This window comes from Eurypyga helias, unplaced genomic scaffold, assembly GCF_000690775.1.
Source record: "Eurypyga helias isolate BGI_N326 unplaced genomic scaffold, ASM69077v1 scaffold12457, whole genome shotgun sequence".
NCBI classification, from domain to species: domain Eukaryota; kingdom Metazoa; phylum Chordata; class Aves; order Eurypygiformes; family Eurypygidae; genus Eurypyga; species Eurypyga helias.
In genome coordinates, this window is record NW_010262356.1 from 1 (window position 1) to 22668 (window position 22668).

The 22668-nt window shown below is 43.1% G+C and overlaps 1 protein-coding gene and 1 pseudogene across 1 annotated transcript; one reads left to right on the plus strand and one right to left on the minus strand.

The window, feature by feature from the left end:
- Positions 1-6355: 6355 nt before the first annotated feature.
- CDCA7L (cell division cycle associated 7-like) lies at positions 6356-18705 on the plus strand (the record flags this gene model as incomplete). The annotated part of the gene is made up of 9 exons (XM_010155699.1): positions 6356-6502; positions 9769-9900; positions 10357-10716; positions 12629-12703; positions 14061-14243; positions 15502-15636; positions 16511-16660; positions 17806-17942; positions 18294-18705. Coding segments are annotated over 9 exons (1350 nt in total), but the record flags the coding sequence as incomplete, so codon positions are not given.
- Positions 18706-19527: 822 nt separating this feature from the next.
- Positions 19528-22668, minus strand: part of LOC104512643 — a 49516-nt pseudogene continuing 46375 nt past the window's right edge.

Sequence of the window (22668 nt, forward strand, 5' to 3'; positions counted from 1 at the left end):
GTGGGAGCCGCCTTTGGGGCGGCCCCGAGGGGTTCGGCCTCGGCGCGGGGAAACTCCAGCGGTGCCGGGTCCTGCGGCGTCCCGGATACAGGCTGATGGGCAGCGCGGTGTTATTGCCGAGGAGTTTTGTTAATTAATGAGTTTCTGTAAGCCTGGGGATGTCGCTTTTGAAATAGCTGCTTTTTGGTTTTTTTTACGCCTGCCGCCTTGTTTTTTGTTGCAATGTCGTGATGCCACAAACGCATATTTGAGTCACCTGAATGCAGGTGAGTATTTACAAGGCTGGAGGCTTAGGGACAAACACTTTGATCTGTGCACCCAGCTTCGGTCTGGTCCAAGCCTGGGATGTGCGCTTGGATTCATCCGTGTGCGGCTCAAGCCTGCAGAGGTGGCGTGGCGAGGTCTCCCAGGTGGTGCGAGGGAGGAGAAGGTCAGCATCTCTGTCAGCTCCTGCTGATGGAAGGTTGGGGCTTTACGTGGGTTTCTGCGGAACAGGAGGGTTGTAGAAACACTGAACATTTGGTAGGACCTCTGTCCTCTCAGGGACTTTGTGAACCTTCCGCCTCTATGGCCTCAGGCTTTCCATCAGCGTGGTGATACAGAGAAAAGGAGTTTGGGAAAAAACAATTGATAAGATACAGTAGAAGCCAATGGAACTTACTTCTCACCTCTGGTGCTATAAGGAGAGGCTGTTACTGCCTGCTGGTCACCTTTCTACTGCACGGCCAAAAGGTTGCACATCATGTGTATTTTCAAGGCTCAGCAAAGGGGAGAAGGATGCAGTCTGCTCTCCGTGTTCTGTTGTTTCTCGTGGGAGGTTGGTTTTGGCTGAGCCAGGCCTTCTGCTGGCTCTTGCTCCTCCTGCGGAACGCTGGTGAGCAGTGGGTTCGGTCCTGCCTGAGCAGAAGGATGTGGTGATGGAGGTTTCCTTGTCTCTGAAGTCAGGGGTTGTCTGCTGGCTGGTAAATCAGCTTGCAGGTACGTGCCCGTATTGAAACCAATTGTCAAGGAAGCCAACAGCCCAAAATTGTTTTGAATTACGAGACCCGCGGTTCCGTTTGCCATCCCAGGGTCTAATTTAACAGGTCCTTGCACAGCAGTTTCTGTACATGGAGCTTGTTGAAGAGGTGCTGGCTGACAAAGCTTTAGCACCCACAAACGCCTGGACGCTGGCAGTCCAGATGTGAAGACGGGGCATGTTGCATGCCTGTGGTCTTGTACAAAAGTGTTTTCTTCGGAATGCTGGGGCTTGGAAAGTAGTTGGGCACCACTATAGATGAAAGGGATGCTCTTGAATTATGCAGAATTAAGTTAGAAATGGCTGTTACTACTCTTTGGATCGACAAGAGATTAGATACCACAAAGATAGTAGCAGTTAACAGAGCATCTGGACTTTATTCATATGCTGGCATGCTGGTGTTCAAGTAACAATCAGTGCTTTTGAAAAGTAGGGGATGGTTTCCAGGTAGATGTTGCCTATGGAAGGTAACGTTTTAAATGACTCGCCGTATGATTATGACAGTTGGGCATTCTTTTTTTTGGGATAAAGTAGCTTGATGGGTTTTAGCTTATTATCAATTTCCATAAAGCAATGTAGAAACCATAGTCTACTCCTCTGAAAATAGCTGAATTTGCTAAAATACATAGAGTACTTGGGTTTAGCAGTAGGTTGACTGGGGTGAAAATTACTGGCTCTTTTCACAGGGGCAGGGGGAACCACCCTGAATGTCCCAGGAGTTGTTTCTTTGACAGATTTACAGGCGCAGGCATAATCCATCTTCACCTTCAGTGGAATCAAAATATCTGTGCAGAGACTGTAGAACTGTGTGATGACTGCTCATGTTATCACTTGTTCCTTCTTTTCTCAGAACACTCACTTGCCTTTTACCCTGCTGCCATTTGTGCCAGGAATATACTTCACCGTCCAGAAGGTTTCAGGTTTTTGTGCTCTGAGCTGTTGAGAAGTTGTGAAGATCATATGGGATCTTACTTGCCTTCCTAGATTTTGTTGTTGCCCTTGAGTTTCAGGCTGGTTGGATGGTGTTGACAGTCCTGTTGACCGTGTGTCTAGCTGTGTGACTCTTCTCCACCGTAATACATGACTTTGCCTCTCTTTGCCTTCCATGTCTTTAACACATTTGTATGATGTTTAAAATTAAGCTTTCACACAATGCTGTTCGCTTTTAAGATTCCATTGGAAAGACCAGGATCTTGACTTCTGAATAGTTTTGGGTTTTTGGTTTGGCACCTAGTAGCATTCTGGTTGGGGCCCTCTATTCTTGTAGCGTTGCCCGTAATTGTCAGCCTTGGAGTGCTTCCCTGTTTGGTTGTTATTTCAGGGCTACGAGCCAAACCAAGTGCTTGTAACCCTTGGGTGGGCGTGCCTTGGGCTTGCCTCTGTACTGAGCGGGGAGAAGTCATGAGATTTTCTGGCCTGTGTTGAAGGTGTGATTTGGCACACATTTGGTTTGTGTGAGTATGCGTTTGAGATTAAACTGGGATTATTTCAGTTTGTTTGAATTTGAATGTCACAGAAATTCTGTTGTCTGCTTCCAATAGGAATGTCATGGAATCACTAAGGTTGGAAAAGACCTATAAGATCATTTAGTCCAACCATCAACCCAACACTGCCATACCCACTAGACCATGTCCTCAAGCACCCCACCCAATTTTTCCTTCATGGTAGAAGCAAAAATAAAGAATTACATCTAGCTCTAGCTTTGCTTTCTCACACAGTACGTACTCCTGATATATCGTTGTCAGAGAAGAATGCGCCATCGTGACAGTTCGCAACGAAAGTGATACGTACAAATACCTCTTAAAAAACCCTAAATATGGTTGACAGTGGCATGGAAATAACGCTGATGCTTCCCACTGAAGCTTCGGGTGTGCATGCATGCAAGCATCCTCTCCTTCCTGCGTGCCAGGGCACTGCCTTGCAGAAGGGCAAGTTGCATCTATGCTTTGTTATCAGGAGAGTTTCTATTCCACTTGAGATACGACAGTTCTTCCCGTTGATGTGGAAAGTAAAACATCTCACCCCAGTGTTTTCTTTTTCTCCTTGCCTATCACAGCAGGTGGAATTCGTAGGGATGGCACTTGGTAAAACGTTGCTCTGGCCGGTGGGGACCTGAGGTATCTTACTTTTCCCAACGCTTGCCTGATGAGTGTGGGAACATTGCCGAAACAGGTCTGACATCCCTCCTGGCTTCGTTTTCTGTCTGTGTCCCCCGTGGCGACAGATCTGCCAGCCCCCATGTGCACACATGAGCTGGCTGCTCCTGGTTCTGCTCTGAGCAGCCCTAGAAATCTGGGTCCACTCCTGGCTCTGCTGGTGGTATTTTGTCAGATGTAGAGAAGGGAAAACTGAAGAGATGGGGATGTCTTGAACTTTGATCTTCTGTTGGAAAAAACCCCACAGCCAGGGTTGGTTATTCTGGCAGTTGTTGTGTGCTGTTTGTCGTGGGGAGTGTTTGCTGTACCTTGTGCATGTTTTAAACAAATAATTGTGTTTTGTGTGCAAAACTAACTGAGCTCAATATGTATAAAATTTCCCACTAGAATGAAGACTTTGACTTTCTCAGCAGCAGGGAATTATTTCCAGCTTTTACTAGATTTTTGCTACTTAGCTTTTTGTAACTGGTATCTTTGAAAGATACTGTTCCTCACATCTCTGCAGCGCTTCAGCAGTTGTGTCTGAGCCTGTGGTCTGTTCATGTTGAAATATTTTCCTAGAGCAAGATTGACATGTTCTGCCTTTCTGACTTTTTTAGGGGTTTAGTGGCAAAACTATCCTCTCTTGAAGTACCTGCATCTTCCAAGTGTTCAGAATAGAGTAATATTATGTATGTTTAGGCAAATATGTATCTTCTTTCTCGGTATATGCTACTTTGTTGACAGAGTTAAAATGCTAGGCTCTGATGCTGATTATAAATCAGTTTCTGAACATATTTTAATTGAAAGTTAAAAATGAAGATGTCTGTGGCTTCCAGGAATATACAGCAAAGACCAGCGAACCAGCCCATCACTGCAGAAGTGTTTGCTGCGACCTTGCCTTTGATGTCTGTCTGCTGATGGCAACGGACTTCTGCTGGGAAATAAATTTGACTTGTGATTTCAGGTGTAGAAATACTGGATTTCTGGTGTAGAAATACTGGCTTGGTTGTGAGGGTGCTCTTTTTGAACTCCTGGAGTAAGACCGTGTTTTGTTATTAACCTAAGCCCTTTCGGTAAAATGGGGACTCATCAATGACTGAATGGGATTCTCCATAGTCAGGCTATGGGGAGCAAGTCACAAACCAAAAATCTTTGAAGTTCTGCAGTGAGTTACTTAAATCAGTACCTTAGTATTTGGGAATGCATAAAAGTCTAAGGTCTTCTACTGGGAAAGATTTTTTTTTCTTTGTTCAAAATCAGTAATTACACCCCCGTAACAGCTCCTCTAGTGCAGATGCAGAAGTAATAGATGAAGAAGAAATTGGTTAGGCGTACAGTAATCACAGAAGTGGCTAACTCAGCTGTACAATAGCTCCAGAGTCGTGGCTTCTGGAAGCAATTTATTCATAGCAACGAGGCTCTCAGCTCCTTGTATGTTCTTCCATTAAAATGCATAATGCTTCACTTTTAACGCCGCTCTGTACTGAGTGAATTCCATCACAGCAACGGAGGCGGACTCTGGCAGTTCCTTGTAAGAGGTGGGGGTGAGGGAATATCCAAAGGGGTTCAGGTGCAGGCAGCACGACTTCTGTAGCAGTGCATTGGATCGTGCTCTTACATGCCTGCGAGGGTCAGTTGTTCAGAGGTGAATTCTGCTCTTGCTCAACAAACAGTAAATCAGTTTTACATCAGCTTTGTAAAAGCAGAGCAAGAATAAAATTAAGCCTATGTACGCCTGCCAGTGTAGCTTATTTCAGAGAGTGAAGCTTTGGTCAAGGTGCTGCTCGCACTTTTAATGGAAGTGGAATTGAGAGAGCCTCCTTTAGGCCATTTGCCTTGGAATAAACAACTATTTTAAAAATAAGATGTTTTAAAATTATTATTTTCTTTTATCACTATATGGGACCCCTGTACGAGCAACCTTGGCTGTCTAAGTCAGTGGACAAGGGCAGACTGCTCTCGGTTATGGAGTTCATCTTGGAAATGTTCTTTTGAACATTAAAGGCTGGACACCTTCTCCTTCGGACCAGGAACTGGCTCCTCTCACCAGACAGCTGCTGATCTTGTGTTCCTGGGAGTTAATGGGGAAGGGTGGGAAATCCACGTGTGGCTTTAGCACACAGCAGAGAGGCTTGCTTCAATTAAGAGTAGCATGTGTGACATGTGCATGTGGTCCTGGGGATGTAGAAGGTGTAGAAGGTTCAGGTGCCAGTGAGTGATGCAGATACTCTTCTCCCCAGGCATTTCTGTGAAGGACGGAATGGTTTTGCAAATGATACTGGGATGCGTAAAAGGGTGTTCTGAAACTTGACATAATGCCTTCTGCCTCAGTTTTTAAGGCTGGATGTGTTCATCCCATACTTCCACGCACCAAATCCTAAAGCAGCCTAGGTGGGAGCTGCCTGAATGCTTCTGTACTGGCCTGTTACATGGAGAGGCTTATCCAAAGTGCTTGGTAAAGTACGTGGTCAGGGGGAGTGGTTGGATGTGATGGTACGAGTCTCCTTCCATGCTGGGACTGGACTTCTTAAACTGGGAAGCCATGACCTTGGTCACCTCAGAAAATGCCGCTGTCTGCCCTTGGCAGTGCTTCCTCTTGGCAGGCTGCATCGTGGGCTTCTAGCGAATGAGGAGTGTTCGCAGTGGAAGTGGGTTTTCGCTTTCTTACCAAGTGTCGCAGAAGCAGCTCTGCGGCCGTGCTGACGAGGGAGAATGAGTTGCACTGGCTTTGTATGTGGAGTTAGCTGTGTCTGCTACAGTGTGTTATGGTGCCGTTAGCGGACCTAACGGTGAGGTTCCTTTGTGTTGCGTTCTACTTGGAGGTGTGTTCCTCACCTCGGAGCCATCGCTGCTCTCTGTAAGAGGAGGGATGGTGGATTTCACTACAGATAAAGGCTGCCCTGAGCACGTGCCTGCAAAGATGAGGCACGTGTATTTTTACGTCTGCGGAGTTAAACACCCTGCCTATCGCATCTCCTTCCCCAGCCCCAAATCTGGAGTCTGTATTTAGGGATTAAAACAGCCTGTACAGAATTTTCCTGGAGTTTAGGTAAATGAGGTAGAGTTTATGCATAGCATACTTTGTGATATAGATTTGTACTTGCATAGGAGTATAGAAATAAGAGGTACTTATGCCAGTTTGAGTTTTCCTGTTAAGTTGGTGTGTCTGACTCGTACATTCTGTCTTGTTTTGAATCAGAAACAGATACCCAAGGATGTGGCTGACATTTTTAATGCCCCCAGTGACAGTGAAGATTTTCTGGGGTTCCAAGATGATCCTTCCAGACAGAAGTTGTTGTCAGAGGACAGCAAAGGTGGTTTTGATTCCCTGGAGTCAGGAAAAAAGGTAGGAACGGATTGCCATGGCGCAGTTACACTCTTTGGGTGCAGTAGTACTCTGAGCCTGTGTCAAGGCTGCGCAAGCCATAACTCACAGCAAAACCCAGAATCTGTAGTCCTCATTTTAAAAATAAGTGTAAACAAACTTGCTATCCTTTTTGGGGTTTAATGATTGCTCTTAAAAACTCTTTCATAATATAAAAAGGAAAATGGGTTTAATTGGAAGGTGAGTTTAAGTGAGGTAGGAAGTGCAACAAACAGGAAAGAGACAATTACCATCCCAGGCTGGTGTGCTCTGGATACATAAGACAGTGGAAATGCATGATGACAGATGGGCATTTGTGGGTATGCAGACTTCAAGGCATTTCTTACAGAAATTTATCTCAGTGCTGTTTTTGCACCGATTTCTGTCAGTGCTGTTTCTGCACTAAAACCATGTTTCAGTGGTGGTGACCCACAGAAACCATTGTCTCCTGCTGTGATTGTGGGATTTGCTGGTTCTTTGCTCTCTTAATGGTGAAGTAGCTGGATCAGCATAATGGTATCATATTTTTAATTCTCTGACTTGGTAGCTGGAGGTACCAGCTGAATTCACAAGAAAAGAAGAGAAACGGTATGCTGTCTTCGCTGCCAGAAAATGTAGTTTTTAGTCTTCTGAAGTTTTTAATTATATACTTGACAGATATGGGCTAATGTGCTAAAAGATACCATTGTCAGCTGTGCTCTCAAAAAGGTCCCTCCATTCCATTAGTAACAAAATGAAAAATGGCTTGGGGTTGTGTTGGGTTCCGCCCCCCCGCCCCAGTCCATTAGGTCAGTACCTGGTTAAGAGCAGCTGAAGACAAAGAAGATGAGTAGCATTAGCAAAGAGAACAGGCAGAATGAGGCAGAAGCCGTTTGGGGGTAGAGACACAGTCTGTGCTATGAAGAAGGAGGGTGGCTAAAAGGTAGTGAAATACACTGGGCTCTAAATTGTTGCTGGACAGTGGTTCTGGTAACCTCAGAAAACCAGGAGGTAGCTTGCTCTTGGATGTGCGGTCTCGTATGGAGCAAGAAGGATCAACCAGGAGAGGCGATGGAGGGGGACGTTGTGCGGGAGCCTGGGGTGCTGTTGCCTGCCTGAGGACTGCAGGCACGTCACTTTACTTATCTCTGCCTTGCTCTCTCTTGTGAGATGGAGACTGTGGTGATGACCTTTCCTGCAAAGCATTTTAAAATCCTCGTCTGAAAAAGGTTGTGAAAGAGCTAGGTAGTGTTAATTTAACAGGTGTTACTGGGAATCCCAGTGAGACTTGTTGTGAATTTACAGCTGGCACTGCAGGCTTCCTCACCATTCCTGTGTTTCCCTTGGACTGAGAATTATTTTAAATCTATCAGTATTGAGTTTAACTCCTTTACCACTAAATGGTATAATAAAACCATGTTTTTTAATCCTGAGTTCTATCCATTTATGAGACCAAACACCACTGTCGCTAAGAAAGGCCATAGGTATTTGTTGTGCAGGAAACTAAAATGTTCCGGTGTGAAGAGCAAAACGATGGGAAGTTCAGAGAACTGCTGCAGTTTTTGGGAGAGGAAGTGAGGGAGTTGCCCTGCTGGTGGGCTGAATGGGGTGTTAGTGCATCAGGTGTTCCCTTGGATGCATTGACAAGTATTGACCTCTGCATGCCTGCTTTTCTTCAGGGCTTTCTGCTATCCTACTGCCACAATTATTTGCTTCTACTGAGTTTCAGCTGTTTCCTCTATATCCCTGATGTGCACTTTACCTTGTGTAGACCACTCTTCGTAGGTGTAACAGCATGGCTCTAGGTGTGTTATTTTTAGTCGCTTTAGCTAACAAACAGCTTATTTCCCTCTCCTCCCCCCACCCCTTGTAGAATTTCATGGAAACACAGAATGCATAAAAACTTAAGTTTCCTTCCAAGAAATGCAATTTAAGTAACTTCCCTATTGTGTTTGTTCCTTTCTCAAGCAGCTGCACTGCAGCTATCAACAAAAGAATAAAGTAATTTGCTCAGAGAAAACTCATTCCAATTACCCACAATAATTTGTAGATGTTTAAGTGTAAAGAAACAGCACATGCAGTAGCTCCCCCCTCCCATTCCCCTGGAAGTTTTTCCACTCATCTATTATATCTGTTTTTCAACAGATATTATCTTAACGTAAAGAAGTGTGTAATTAAAGTCAGGGAAGGGAGGGAATTGAAAGGAAGAATAAAGATGTTTAGCAAGTGCATCGGATGAAAGGTCACTTTCGTATCTCGCGTGGGAGGAAGAAATAGTAGAGGAAAACTGGGGAAACAAGTGAGTGTTGCTGACTTTCAAGACGCAGGTGCAGTGTGAACGTAGCTTATGTTCCCACCAGGAACGAGTCTTTCGGGAGACTACAGGGACAAGTTTGTAGAATCATAGAATGGTTTAGTTGGAAGGGACCTTAACGATCATCTAGTTGCAGACTGATGGTCTTCTACTAATTCTGATTAGAAGTATGGAAATGTATTTCTGATTTAGTAAATGCATTATATGTAATTTCTATGTAATGTGCATCTCGTGAAGAGTGTTTTAATGAGATCTTAGTTTATTTTTCATGGGCTGACTTTTTACTTCTAGTCTGCAGACAGAAATTTGGGATCTATCTAGCCTAGAAGATGTTTGATGATAAACTGCACCACTAAAGCAGAGACAGTTGGAAGGTGGAGGGATGTTAGGCTGCTCAAAGCTCTGCGGCTTTGTGTTGGTATCTGTCACTTCAGTGATGATGTAACAGTGTGAGAAGGAGCAGACTCCCATCTCTGGGAGCCTTGAGTACTGCTGCAGCAAGCCCAGAGGAGAGTGGTGTTTCTACTGCTAAGTGAAGCAAAAGGTGGACTCTTTCTTACTGTGGTTGTGGTTTGTATTTTCTTCAATACAGAGCCATGTAAGGCCTGCTTTTTTTTACTTCCAGAAGAAAAGAACACAACAACCTGGTAATTTACAAATAACAAAACAGAGTTTATTTTTATTGGGTAGCTGTGAAGAGGAGGAGGAAGGGACAAAGAAGAAAGCTTCCTCCACAAGCAGCAGCTCAGTTAAAACCCAGTGCTCAATAAGAGGAAAAATCCTGCTAAGTTAAAATAACTTGATGGTGAAGCTCTGAATGTCTGCTGCTCTTCTGACAAGCTTTGCCTGCAAAGCGTGTTCACTGTATACGTTGGTACCTACTTGAACCTCAGAACCTGTTTATTGTGACTAGTCTGTATCTGTTTCTCACAGCAGCTGGCTGGTATTTTTACAGGGCGTTGGATTTCAGTCCAGATACCTCACTGAAGAACTGCAGAGGATTTTCACTGAAGACACTGACTCTGAAACGGAAGCGTTTGAAGGCTTCACATCAAGTGAGGTGGATGTGAACAAGAAAGGAGTTCTGGTAAAGGCAGTCACCTACAAGTGAACGTATATGTTGACTTCTTTCCTGTCTCTTCTGTGTAAACTTTGTGTTCTAGTAGGAGTGTCTCTGATACACCCTAATGTTAATTCTTCATGCTGAAGAAAAATACGTTATCTTAAAAGAGAAAAAGAGCTTAATTTGATGTAATACCATGTAGTGGAAATAAGAACATCTCCCCCCGCTTGTAGACTGACTGCTGGGTAAGATTGCTCCCTGAAGAGCTGTCTCTATCCCAGATGATACTATTATGCAGATTTTATGTTGGTATCTGTACAGGGAGAAGTTGCTTATGGTCAACTTTTAAAAATTTGTTGATTTAGGTGAATTTGACAGTGACTTTGAGTGGAGAGTCTGCTGCCTAAAATTAGTAATTTAAAAATGACCATTCTCATGTTAGATGATGATAATGTAACATGGGATTTTCCCTCCCTGTAGGCGACGGAGTCGGATTTGAGTGATGAAGAACGTGGTAATTTATTGGGTAGTGAGAAGGAGGAGGAGGAGGAAGTGAAGAAGGAAGTTTCCCCCAAGAGAAGAAGCTTTGGCCTTCGTGTTGCCTTTCAGTTTCCTACCAGAAAGTCATCTAAGAAAAAAGTGCCTGAAGAGGCTTCTTCTGACTTACCTCTAAAGGACAGTGAATCCATCACACCTCTTTCAAAAGAAATAAGCTGCAAGCGATGGGACAAACTAGAGGGCTCTGCTTCAGAGTCTGAAGAAGACATTAAAGAAACACAGGAGGAAAGTTCCAGTGCTCTGCTTAAGAGAGCCATGAATATTAAAGAAAATAAAGCCATGGTAAGACTTACGAGCAGTGCTTTGCTCTCTGACATTTACATCTCAGTACGTAGCTTCAGCACGCTTGAATTTTGGGGTCCTTGCTGGTGCTGTGCTGGGACTTTGGGAAAATCTCATGGTGGTTTGTGTTTGACTTTTTCTGTTTGGGAATACCCTAGAGAACCATCAGCACTCACACATTTACCCTTCAAAAAGCCTCAAGTAGGACTAGCCTGCTCAGGTTTAAAAGCAGAGTTGAACCAAGCATTTTGTATGTGGATTTGAACAAAGTTATGCCCAAGTTGCAGTCTTCTATTCAGAACATGTCAGAAAACCAGCTGGTCCCTTCAGGTGGTTTGTGATGTCGTTTGCACAACAGAGTTTGTACTTTTCATTTGTGTCTGAGGAACCTGCTGCAGTTACTGACTGGAAAGCCAACTAAAAACTGCTAGGGATGATCAATGTAATTTTTCAGTTGTGTGGGATGTGATGTTTACGGTTACGCTCTGCTATGTATCTGCTGAAAGCATGTGTGTGTGTGCATGCACATGTGTAGGCGGGGGAAAAGAGAGATTTTGATCGTTTTCTAACACTTTTTCCTCTGTTGTCCAAACTGCCACCAGCTGTCTTTTAATTGTCACAATGCTGTGAAAATCTGAGTTGATGTTGGGTCCTCGGTGGCTCCTTTAGTTTTACTGTATTCCAGGAAAAGGTGCAGCCTCTAAGCAGTCTTGGGGCTCAAGTGCATGTCTTAGGTGTGTGGGCCTGCAGCTCTCACGTGAAAACTTGCTTTGGTTTTGTACCTGTGTTTCTAATCTGTCTTGTTTCCTCACTGCTGCTGCGTTGTTCTTGCTGCTCTTCCTTCTCACCTTTCACTCTTTCTTCTCGTTCAGCCAGTGTGAAATTCATTGGCATCCTAGTTGTGGTACTGTAATGATGTTAAATAGCACTTAATAAATGCTACCCTGAAGTATTTACTGAAAATTGCTGTATCCATCTTTTAATCTCATGGTTGGTATGGAGGTCTTGGAGATATCTAGCAGCCTGGCTCACCCTGGCTATTGCTGGCTTTTCAGAAGATAGCCTCATCCTAAGCCTTCCAGAACAGGTCCTTATTTTTCTTGACCTGTCAGTCACTGCTTATGCTGACATGCACCTCCGGGACATCTCCCATGTGCTGCAACAGAACCATCCTGCTAATACACCATGGTTAGGGGAATCGCAAGCGGGGATTACTCGTTTCACAACTTTGCAAATGAGTGTGTACCCATGTTGCTGTGTGTATCTGCACCAAGCCATGGGTATTTAGCATTACTGGCTGTGGTTGCAGCGTTTGTGAAATCATTGCTAGTTCTTGTGATAGAAAAAGGGAAGTTCCTAGTCATGGCTGCTAAGGACCACTGAAAAATGACAAGCAGGGTTTCCCGGCTGCTATGTTGCTGCTTAAACGGATGCAGTTCCCTGGCAAAAAGCACAGGTGTATCAGCAGTCATTTGGTAAAATAGGCCATGGGAAACATGGTACAATTTTCTAGTAGAGCTCAGAGCTGCTAAAGGCACCCTGTCTTTCTTTTCTCCCTCCTGTCATATGAATTGTGAATGTCTCGTTATGGGTTATAGATACTGTAAACCACGTTGTAATGCGCTTCTTCAGTGCTGTTTCAACAAAATTGGATGTAATTCTAGCTAACTATAATTCCCAAAATGAATTAGAGCTGTGAAGTTAGTACTAGCTACAGAGTTTTGCTCATTCAAGGCTAAATGAACCCCTTTTATGAGCTTCACTTATATTTAAGTGCCTCCAGAAGGATCTCACGCACTGAAACTGCATGCATTCGGATATAATTTGGAGTGTGTGTGAAGAGTGGATGATGTTTGTTGCTTATCTTCAACTTTGCCATGAGTTTTCACTGCAGCATTACTGTTGATTTCAGCTTTCCCAGTTGCTGGCAGAACTGAATTCCATACCTGCCCTGTTCCCAGTGAAAACACCCACCTCAACTCCTTCGGTAAGTGTCCGCTGCTAGCTAGAGGTGACAGATGGCTTTGCTAGACTTGGGATTAGTATGTTTCCTGGTTAAACACTTTCACCACTTTTGTTACAGTTTTCTCTGGGTTTTTGGTCACTTTATCTGTGTGGATTTTCTGTTGGTCAGTATTTAAATACCAAGGGTTATGTGAGGAAATGGATTTTTATAAGATAATTTATAAAGAAATATGGAGACAAAGATGAGATGCTACAATGTCTATATATGTGGGAAGAAGGCGGAGTAGTTGCTTTCCTTTGTGTGTAGATCCTGCTAATTTCTCTCTCGCGGGCTTTTCTTTTAAAATCCATCCTCCCCAGTAGAGCTCTGCTGATGAATTTCAGCCAGTTCAATGTGTAACTGTGATAATACTGTAGATTTCAACTGGCTTTTCTTGACTGGAAGCAGAGGAAAAATTGAAGGGCCACGTCTTGGTAAGCCTGTGTAGAAATGCTGGTGCTGGTTATCGGATGAAAAGGTGAAACCAAACTGTAGAGTCTTTGAAAGGCTGGAACCTTGCTTGCTTTAGTTAAATGCTATAGAAACTTAAACATCCTTTGAATACATACAAAAGCCTGCTACTTTCATTTAGTATCTGTACTTGAGGAGGGGGCGGGCAGCAGAAGCATTCTAGTTCTCTCTTCTGCTTGGTTTTTGACTTCCAGCCTGTCTTCCTGTGATGTGTCTTTCACTCCTTTCGAAGGAAATAACTAAAGAGGGCAGCAGCAAGCAGACTTGCTTCCTACATCTTGTTTATCCTGTCAGATTTAGTAGATGCTTTTTTGGTAGGTGTCTATATAGGACTTCTGTTGCATGAATTCAGTTGTACAGTAGTTGGCAGCTGTGACAATATGAAAAGGGTATGTTGTGCCTCCTAGTCATTTCCAGATGTAGGAATCTGGAAGTGGGAGAAGAAACTTATTAATGCCCTTGCAGCTTAAAATATATAAAAGAAAATAAACTAGAATTCATATTATTCCTTGAAGATGTATTCAGTTTGAGAAAATCTGAACTTTGAGGTGCTGAAGAACAGTGAGAACTAGCTTTGACCTTAATATGCCGTACAAAAAAAATTTTGATACAGATCTGTGATGTTAATTGGAAGAGAATTTGATTGTGAAAGTGTGGTGTTTAAAAGGAGCAAAAAGGTGTAGCATGTAGGGAGAACACAAGTATGCTAGAACTTGGTGAAGTTTGGTTTAACAAATAAGGTGTGGGAGAAGAACAGATTAATTCATGATAGTACAAGGGTTGTATAGACATTTTGAGATAATTTTGGCTGTTTAACACTACAAATGTAACTGACAGGACAGTTACTGGAATCGCCTTCTCTTTACAGAAACCGAAGAAAATCCCAAGGAGGACGTTTTCTGATGGCCAGATAGCACGTCGCATGAACCCAACCAGAACTGCTCGCCCACCAGAGAAATTTGCCTTGGAAAAATTTACTGTATCAGCCGTCAAATTTGCAGAGCACATCCGTACCTACAGACAACAAAACCTCTTGAAGAGACTCAGTGTGGTATTTGCCAGACTTTGGTGTTTCTTAATCCCTTACTACTGGAGATATTTCAATTGTTGGTCAGCATTTAGAGCAGACATCACATCCTACAGAAAATTAATGAGAACCTTTGGGATTAGCTACAGAAGAAGTTGTGTTCAGGCCTGCCTTCCTCATCTTTCATCCGTCAGCTGGGCTCTATTTGTGACCCATGTTGTTCAAACATAACAGGGCAGATTACTTATGGTCTGTTATTTATTATCTGAAAATTATTAGAGCCCACAATGTAGAAGGCTTTTGAGTGGCAAGGCAGTGGGGCTGGTGGAGATGACAAAGCAGATCTATCTTCAGGCTCAGGAAAAACTATCAAAAAGCCTTCTCTGGGAATACCAGAGGGAAGATAGAAAGGAGTTACACAGCTGAACTGGGAATGACTAAAGGGAATCTGCAACAACAAACTGCTGGTGTACTGTCTAGCCATTCAAAAGTTGCAGGTTTTATTCTTCCCCATTTTTTCAGACCTGTTTTTCTCTCTCTTGGCTTATGATGATCATTTACCATGGTTATATTTACTGTATAGTGCTTACGAAGAAGACTTTCTAAGTTTGTGTCTGCACAGGCTGGATCCCAGCTCTGCTTTTAGGAATGAGTGCTGGGTGAAGTTGAAGCATTACAGAGGGAGCTTGACTATGAAACAAGGTGGAGTAGCACTGAATGAGAACCTGGTCTGGTAAATGACTATTTTGGAAACAACAGAACTGACCTAGGGTGAAGGACAAATGAGGTGCTAAGAGTAGGAGGAAGGCTAAGGATCAGATGAGACATGAATCGGGGTCAAGGAGAATAATATTTGGAAGGAAAAAAAAAGAAAAAGAGCACTTCATAGTAAGTGGAGGACTCTCTTCCAGATAACAAACGGATAATAAGAAGGGGCTGGGTGTGGCAGGACTAACCTAACGCTTCAGTAAAGATTTTTTTGGAGGATGTTAGAGATTGTCGTTGGACAAACCAATTAGAAAGTATGCTAGGAGATTGAAAGAGCAAACATGGGAAGGCAGATGGTTATAGTTCCCTATTTTGCGAGGGAAGAAATGGAGTATGAAGAGTTACAGTGGAGGTGTGCAGGGAAATTCTATTCCCTGCTCTTCCAGTGGTCCATGAGCCTGTAGTCAGCCCCCTCTAGACTGCATATGCTTTATAAATGAAAGAATTTGTCACCAGGTGCAGTGACAGAGTCTTCATGACACAAGACAAAAAGTGTTGAGATGAGTTTGTTTAGCAGGGGGATTGTGGAGTGCGCAAAAGGAGGAGATCATCCAAGTATTCATCTCACCGTCCAGTAGAGGATATTACCGAGGAGGATTTGGACAACGTTGCAATTACTGTTAAAGACAAAATCTATGACAAAGTTCTAGTAAGTGGCTGCTGTTTTCTTTAATTTGTCCATGTGCTTGAAATGGAAAGTCTCTTAATAGTTCACTGGTGTTTGCTAAAAGGTATGATATCCTGAGGTGCTGGAGAGTGCAGCTCGGCATTATTATATTAGGCAAGCACAACTTTCAAAGCTTTGCCAGGCTTTGTGGGCTTGCCTGTGCCTGTGCTGGTTGATATGCCCCACCAACTTCTTGCCCCTGCAAAGACGGCGTTTTCTTGCCAGAAAAGGGTAAGCGGAATTTGCTATAGCTATGACTCACCGCTGATAAGAGTTGACATCCCTTTTATCTCTCATTTTCACTTAATATAAATGTGGTGGTTGTACCATTAAATAATAGTGATCCCTGCTGCTCCTTGTACCCCCTGGAAATGACATTTCTGTGCTGGTTGGGTAGTTTCCAAAGCTCTTGATGGAACTCCACCTCCTTTTCTGCACTGGATTTGGCTAGTATTAATTGTCAAAGATCTAGATGACCAGCTCAATGCGTATTTCATCCTTCATTGTATTTGCAGAGGTAAGTCAGAAGGTAATTTTCTGAATAAGTTTAGCTTTTTCTTAGACAGAGGAAGATATCAGAACTGTGACGTGAGGTTCGTGTAGTTTGAGACCCCTAATGCAACTGAGGCTGGGCACTGTCTCTGGATAATTCCTAGCATCTCTCCAGATAACTGTATGATTTATCTGTTACTGAACTTAGGCTTACTTATTCTTACTAAAAAATTTTTTCCATTGCTGAATTTGACTTTGGTTTGAAGTTTGTGCTTTGCTATCAGCAGATGTGTTAGGAAAGTTCAGCAACAAGCATTCAAGGTGTCCGTCATACATACGTGTTTCTCTTCCTTTCCAACTTTAGGGTAGTACTTGCCACCAGTGTCGACAAAAGACGATTGATACAAAGACAGTCTGCCGCAACCAGAGCTGTGGAGGAGTAAGGGGGCAGTTTTGTGGACCATGCCTTCGAAATAGATATGGGGAAGATGTGAAATCAGCACTGCTTGATCCAGTAAGTATCATTTCTCGGGCTTGAAAAGAAAGTGTAATGAATACCATTTTGTTAGTAAGCCATGATGAGTATGTGCTCACGATAACATGGTGTTCAAAGCGTTTTGCCGTGATCTGTAGTACTGTTAAAACTGACACGGATCTTGTTGGACCTCAGGTGGAAGGTGCTAGACCTGGGTTATAATCCAGCTGTCTTCATGCTTTGAAGCTCCACTTGCTTACTAGATAGTGGAGGGAAAATACAAAAGCTTTTAAGAAAAGGAATCTGTCCCCTTTCAGAAAAATACCAAAATGTATCCTTTTTCTAATGCTGTCAGAAATGTGGCATGCAAAGCAGGTTCCTTGTTTTAGATTCTAATTTTTAAATATGAGAAAAAAGGAGGAGGATACCTAAAAGTCTTCGGGTTGGTTCCCTTTTCTCTGTCCCCCAAGGCATTGAGGAAGGAGAGAACAAAGGCTGCCGCCAGAGAATGAGACACATGGGTATGCAAAGACTTCTTGGCAGAATAGCTCTCTGTGCTCAGCTTGTTCTGGGACACCTCTCCTCTCCCCCACCTCTGCTTTAGAAATGGGTTTCTGGGCTCTTCTGAAGGACAGTGAAGAACTAACGGCTCCAAGTGCTGGCCCAATGTGGCAGTGGGTGCTCTGCTGTAGTGCAGGTTGTTGGCACCTGTGCCTCTGTGTTCAGTTGCTGAGCAGCTGGGAGATGCCTGACTTCCTGTACATGCTGGGTAAATCAGTCGCCGGAATCAGGCTGTGCCAGCAGGCAGAGCCAAAGAAACTTGTCGCAGTGGGTACCCATCTTTTTCTAGGGAGTTCACTACGGTCAGCCTAACATAGGAGGAGTTCTCATTAGGCATTAGAGATACCTTTAGCCTATTTTAAATTAATACTGAACAAATAAGAGAGCCTGATTCTTCAAAGTAAGAAGTAATTAAGCAAACAGGGTAGCTTCTAATAATTTCTTTAACTGCAGAATTTGGAAAGTGGTTGGTTGGTTGGCAGATTCAGGCTTTTAAAACCTTGCCCTGAACAACCATGCAATAAGGAAGCCATACTTTTGGCTGTCTGAGCAATGGGAAGGTGAACATAACCTTATTCATGGCTTGCCTTTAACCCCCCCTCCCCCCATTCACCCCCTTGCAGGCCTGGGTCTGTCCTCCTTGTCGTGGGGTGTGCAACTGCAGCTACTGCCGCCGGCGGGATGGGCGCTGTGCCACAGGCATGCTCATCCACCTGGCCAAGTTCTATGGCTACGACAACGTCAAGGAGTACCTGGAAAGGTGAGGGCTGTGTCCCATGGTCGTTCCTTTACAAACTGTTGTAGCCCTTTAAATAATACTTGACTTCTGTGGCCTGGGGCAGAGCCTGGACCTATGCAAAAGAAGTCTCTTGGACTTGAGATTTCTTTTAGGCTGAAATCAGCTGCATTAAAGTGGGTCATACTGTCTTTGTAAACAACTCATTTGCTTAAATTGAAATGCTTTTCCCTGTTTTGAAATCATTATCAATTGCTTTGAGTGTATAGAAGTGCTGTTTTGGAAGTTGTCAGCAATGGAATTTTTCTGTTTAGGGGGAACCTGAGTTTCCTAAAAAGCACTAACACTTTGGGTTTTTTCTCACCTGTCTTCTAGTTTACAGAAACAACTGGCGGATGACAACTGAGAACACCAAACTCAAGCTATGCCTGCAACTGGTTAATGTTGACAAATTTTTACTTCAGAAGGTTATTACTATGTTTTATATAAGATAGAATTGTAGACTATAGTATATTAATTTCTGTGTTGGGAACTTTTTGATTGATTTGGTCTTATGCAAAAGATCTCTCAGGAAAATATTTTGGTACAGAAATCTACATGCACAGACCTATATGTTAAGTCAAATGGCACTCTTGAACCTTGAGTGGTTAATTTTCTAATAGAGCTACACAACCACATGTTGGAGAACTTGGTCAATTTGAGCAATATTTTTATTTATATAGTTGTGCAAGTTTGCAGAAAGGGTGTTTAACAGCTACCTGTAAAGCATACCCTGCCTTTAAAGAAACAAAAAACCCCTTGGGTTCCACATTGACCATAAAGATTCAGGTTTCCAACCCTTGCTTTCTGAACCTATTCCCCCACCCGTAGTGTATGGAACTTGGCCCTGCAAAGAAGCAAAGTGTACTTTCATCTGAATGCCATTATATTCCAGCCGAGGCTGATGCAACCTACAAGGGGGGGAAAGATTTTTGTTTTATTCCAAAGTGCAATTAATTGCTGAAACATGAAAGTAGGAGTGTTTTGTAACAAAAAAATAATTTTTAAACATCATCCCAATGAAGAAAAATAATTGCTCACCTACAGCTCGTGTGTGATGCACATGCTGCTTGAACCAGTTATCTTACAGCAGTCGTAATGAGTTAACTGGTTTAAATCACAAAGTTCAGGATTACTTTTCTTACAGTTTATACTTAGATATACAATGCAGCTTTTGAACACCTTTGTTTAAATGCAACGTTTGTATTGCAGGATGATTATGTTAAAATTCTTGTAAGATACATGTTTCATTTTATATAGAGAGAATAAATAATAATCAAGAGGAGCATTTTGTGAGTTAAACTACATCCAGATGCTGATGTTTCCCATTTACTTTCTCATAGTTGGTGCAATGAAGGAATGCTTGCAGATCGATAATGGTTATGTGGAGAAACATGAACACAACACTGAGAGATGAGGAAATAGCAACACAGAGCACATAAGTGTTACACTAAGGATTGTGGTTTTGTGAGGGAAATCTGCTCCAGCTGACTGTGAAAAATATTTATCTCCTTTTGCTTTAACTAGGAGGCAGATTGAGAAAGCAGCACGTACTACTGAAAGCTTAGTACTAAACTGCCAAGAGTAAAGCTACACCTGCAAGAACGCGTTTAGCTGACTACTCCAGGCTTTTCAGATTGAAAGGACAAATGTAACTTGGCCATCTGCTTTTGGTTTTATAAACTGGACATCCATAAAATTCTTGGTTTCCCTTTGATCCACTGGAATAGCCCTTACAAAAATGACTGGCATTGCTGGAGTCAGTTTCTTGAGCTGGGCTTCAGCTCTGGTACCCAGCTGGATGTCCCACCTGGCCCCTGCAGTAAACACATGCATGTGGTTTACGTGGTGTTCTGTGGTGCAGGACCAAAATAGTTTGGGTTTAAACAGCTGTTTATTGCTAAATACTTAAAGCTACATTTGAACATACAGATTAGTGTAGCCTGTTGTGCGTCATCTCTTTGTGGGAATGAGGAGATGAGTACCTAGCATCTACCTGGCCTGGACTTCAGGTTTCATCAGCAAGTCCTTTTATTAAAAAAGCAGGGACTGGAAACTACTTACAGTTGGGACTTGGAGTATGCCTGTGGCTGAATGTGCCCGTCAAAGTCAAGTGCTCAGATTTTCTCCTAATTCTCCACTGGTTTATGGTGAAGTATTTAAAAAGCTGGAGAGCTATACTGGAGTATTTAGCATATGCTTGTATAGTGAGATATCAACCAGGTAGACAGATGAGATCTGTGCTGCTGAAGGGCCATGCGTTTTCTGAAAGCTGTTGGCTTTGTTAAATTTGTAATGTGTTCTTCTAACATAAAGCAGCATATAAAATGTTGCAAATGCTTGTTGTGGATTTTAGGAGTGTTTATGTAGTATCAGGAAACTGTATCTTTGCAAATATCATCAGAAACACAGCAACCGCAGCTCACGAGGTTCCTCGCTACCTTCCCTGTATCCAGAAGAGGAATGAACAGTACTGCCTTTTGAATCACGTGTTTTAAATAAAATCCTCTGAAAAATTCAGGCTACCTTTTCAAAAAGCAACAGTCAAGTGACACGCTCGTCAATCCTTCCGTCCCTCACCCTGTCTTACCCCTTGGGATCTACCTGCTGCAGTAGCACCTCCCTTCCAAAAGACTTGCTTTCCTTTTACTATATTCAGGTCTAGTGAAGAGTAGGAGTAATGACGATGTTTCTCTAACTGCTTGTTGGAATCATTCACCTTTCCTCTAAATAGCTGTAACTCAGTTGACAGCCATTCTAAGTTAAAACTAAAATCTCATTTTGACTGTGGGCCTTAACTGTCATTCCTAGACTAGATGTTTCAGTCTTGGGAAAATACAATTCCAAAAGAGCAAGGTACAATATTTGGCCTCTGACAGTTGTTAAAAGAGGGGTTGCAGCTCAGCAGATGAACATGATTTCCATGCGGGGACAGCCTGCAACCATGTAACAGCTACTGCAATAACCGAGTGCGTGGAAACCCAGGTGAAAAATCTACTTGTGTCATACTTAGACATCACCCACGTACGTGTGTTGTTATACCTAATGCTAATACAGTGGTTCTTAAATATTTCCTTGCTTTGTGATATGTCTCCCCAACAGCTTGTAAATATTTTGGCCTAGGAAATGAAAAATTCGGAGTTCCTTAGATCTGTTTACTTAGAACTGACAACTTTCTGCCAAGGCAGAAGAAAATACAGGAGAAAGATGATTTTGAAAGTATTTTTTTGGCGGGGTTTATGTTTGTTTTGGGGTTTTTTATTTGTTTGGTTGTTTGGTTTTTTTAAACTGCAGTGTTGTAGATGGCTTGATCTAGGTTACCAGCATCTCGTAACTACTAACCCTATCCTGCACCTCTAAGAGCTGCAGAAAATTTCTAGGTGATCCATACCGGGGTGAAATTTAAAAGTCTCTAAAATAGTTTTAAGCTTCTGAACCTCAACTAGATTAAAGCTGCTGCTTTACTACAATGCAGACCTTATTCAGACTCAGTTAACAGTTATTAAATGCATGAAGTATAATCAGTGATTAGGAAACCAAGCTAATACAAAATTTAAAGTCACAGTGGACTAACACCAACAATCCACCACCTAAACTTCCTCGGTGCTGCTCATAGGATCACAACACTTCAGTCCAACTCCTGAGGGAACTAATGAAGGAAGCTAGAGTCCCTGCAGTAGGTTACTGAGCACAAGCAATTTAAGTTTATTTCTTACCTTCCATTAAAAGCCCACAGATAGAGGCTCCTTCCCTTGGTGGGTGACCATAATCTTCTGTGTTCTTTTTGGTAACATCTATATTCAAGCACACCTTATCCAAAGGCCAGTTGTTCTTCCTTGCTGTGTTCTACATTACAGCTCTAAAAAAGAATCATACTTTCAATAACTCAATATCCAGACAGTAATTTTGATGTCAGAACTGTTAACATGGCGCTCCTGGGCCTATTGTGCACAAGACTCAGAATGACAGGTTTGTTTTGGTTTGGGATTTTTTTTTTCCCTGTGGCAATTAGTTGAAGTAAGGCAAGAAAGCTGCACAAGTGCAATTGTTTGGAATCCAAATATTCCACACAGAACAAATCAGCCCCCTTTTTAGCATGGGAGCAAGACTGCTTTGCTGTCCAGCATTCCGAGACACCACCCCTCTCCAGCCGAGCCCCTGTCCTAAAATCTGTTCTAGCCTGCATAGTCCTTATGTTCCCCCAGCCCTTGGCAGGAACAAGCTCCCAGAAGAGAAAGCTTGGAGAAAAGCAGTTTTTACTGAGTTTTTTAAGAGTGAAAAATACAGTTGGGTTTCTCTGCCTTTGGCACAAAAATGGGCACCATTTGGGGACCTCGACATGAGTGGCAGAGAGAAGCTGCCTGCCAGCCCTCATGCTGCCATCCCTTCTGCTTCCGAGTACAGGGAGAGGCGCTTCAGTGTCTGGGCTGCGAACACTCCCTGGTCCCCCACTGCCCATCTTCTCCAGGGAACGATGGCAGCCCAGCCAAAGTGTCCTGTGAGGAGCTCCTGGCCACCCTTCTGCTGGGCTAGTGGAGGATTATCTGGGTGCCATTGGTGGCCATGCAGAATTTGAGACACCCTGTTATTGGGCTCTCGTGGCTTCACTGGTCTTCGGAATAAATGCGTGCCTATGTGCTGTGATCATGGCAAGAAGTGAGACATCAATACACTGCTGAAGATCTTTCATCCCTTACTGTGGCAACAACTA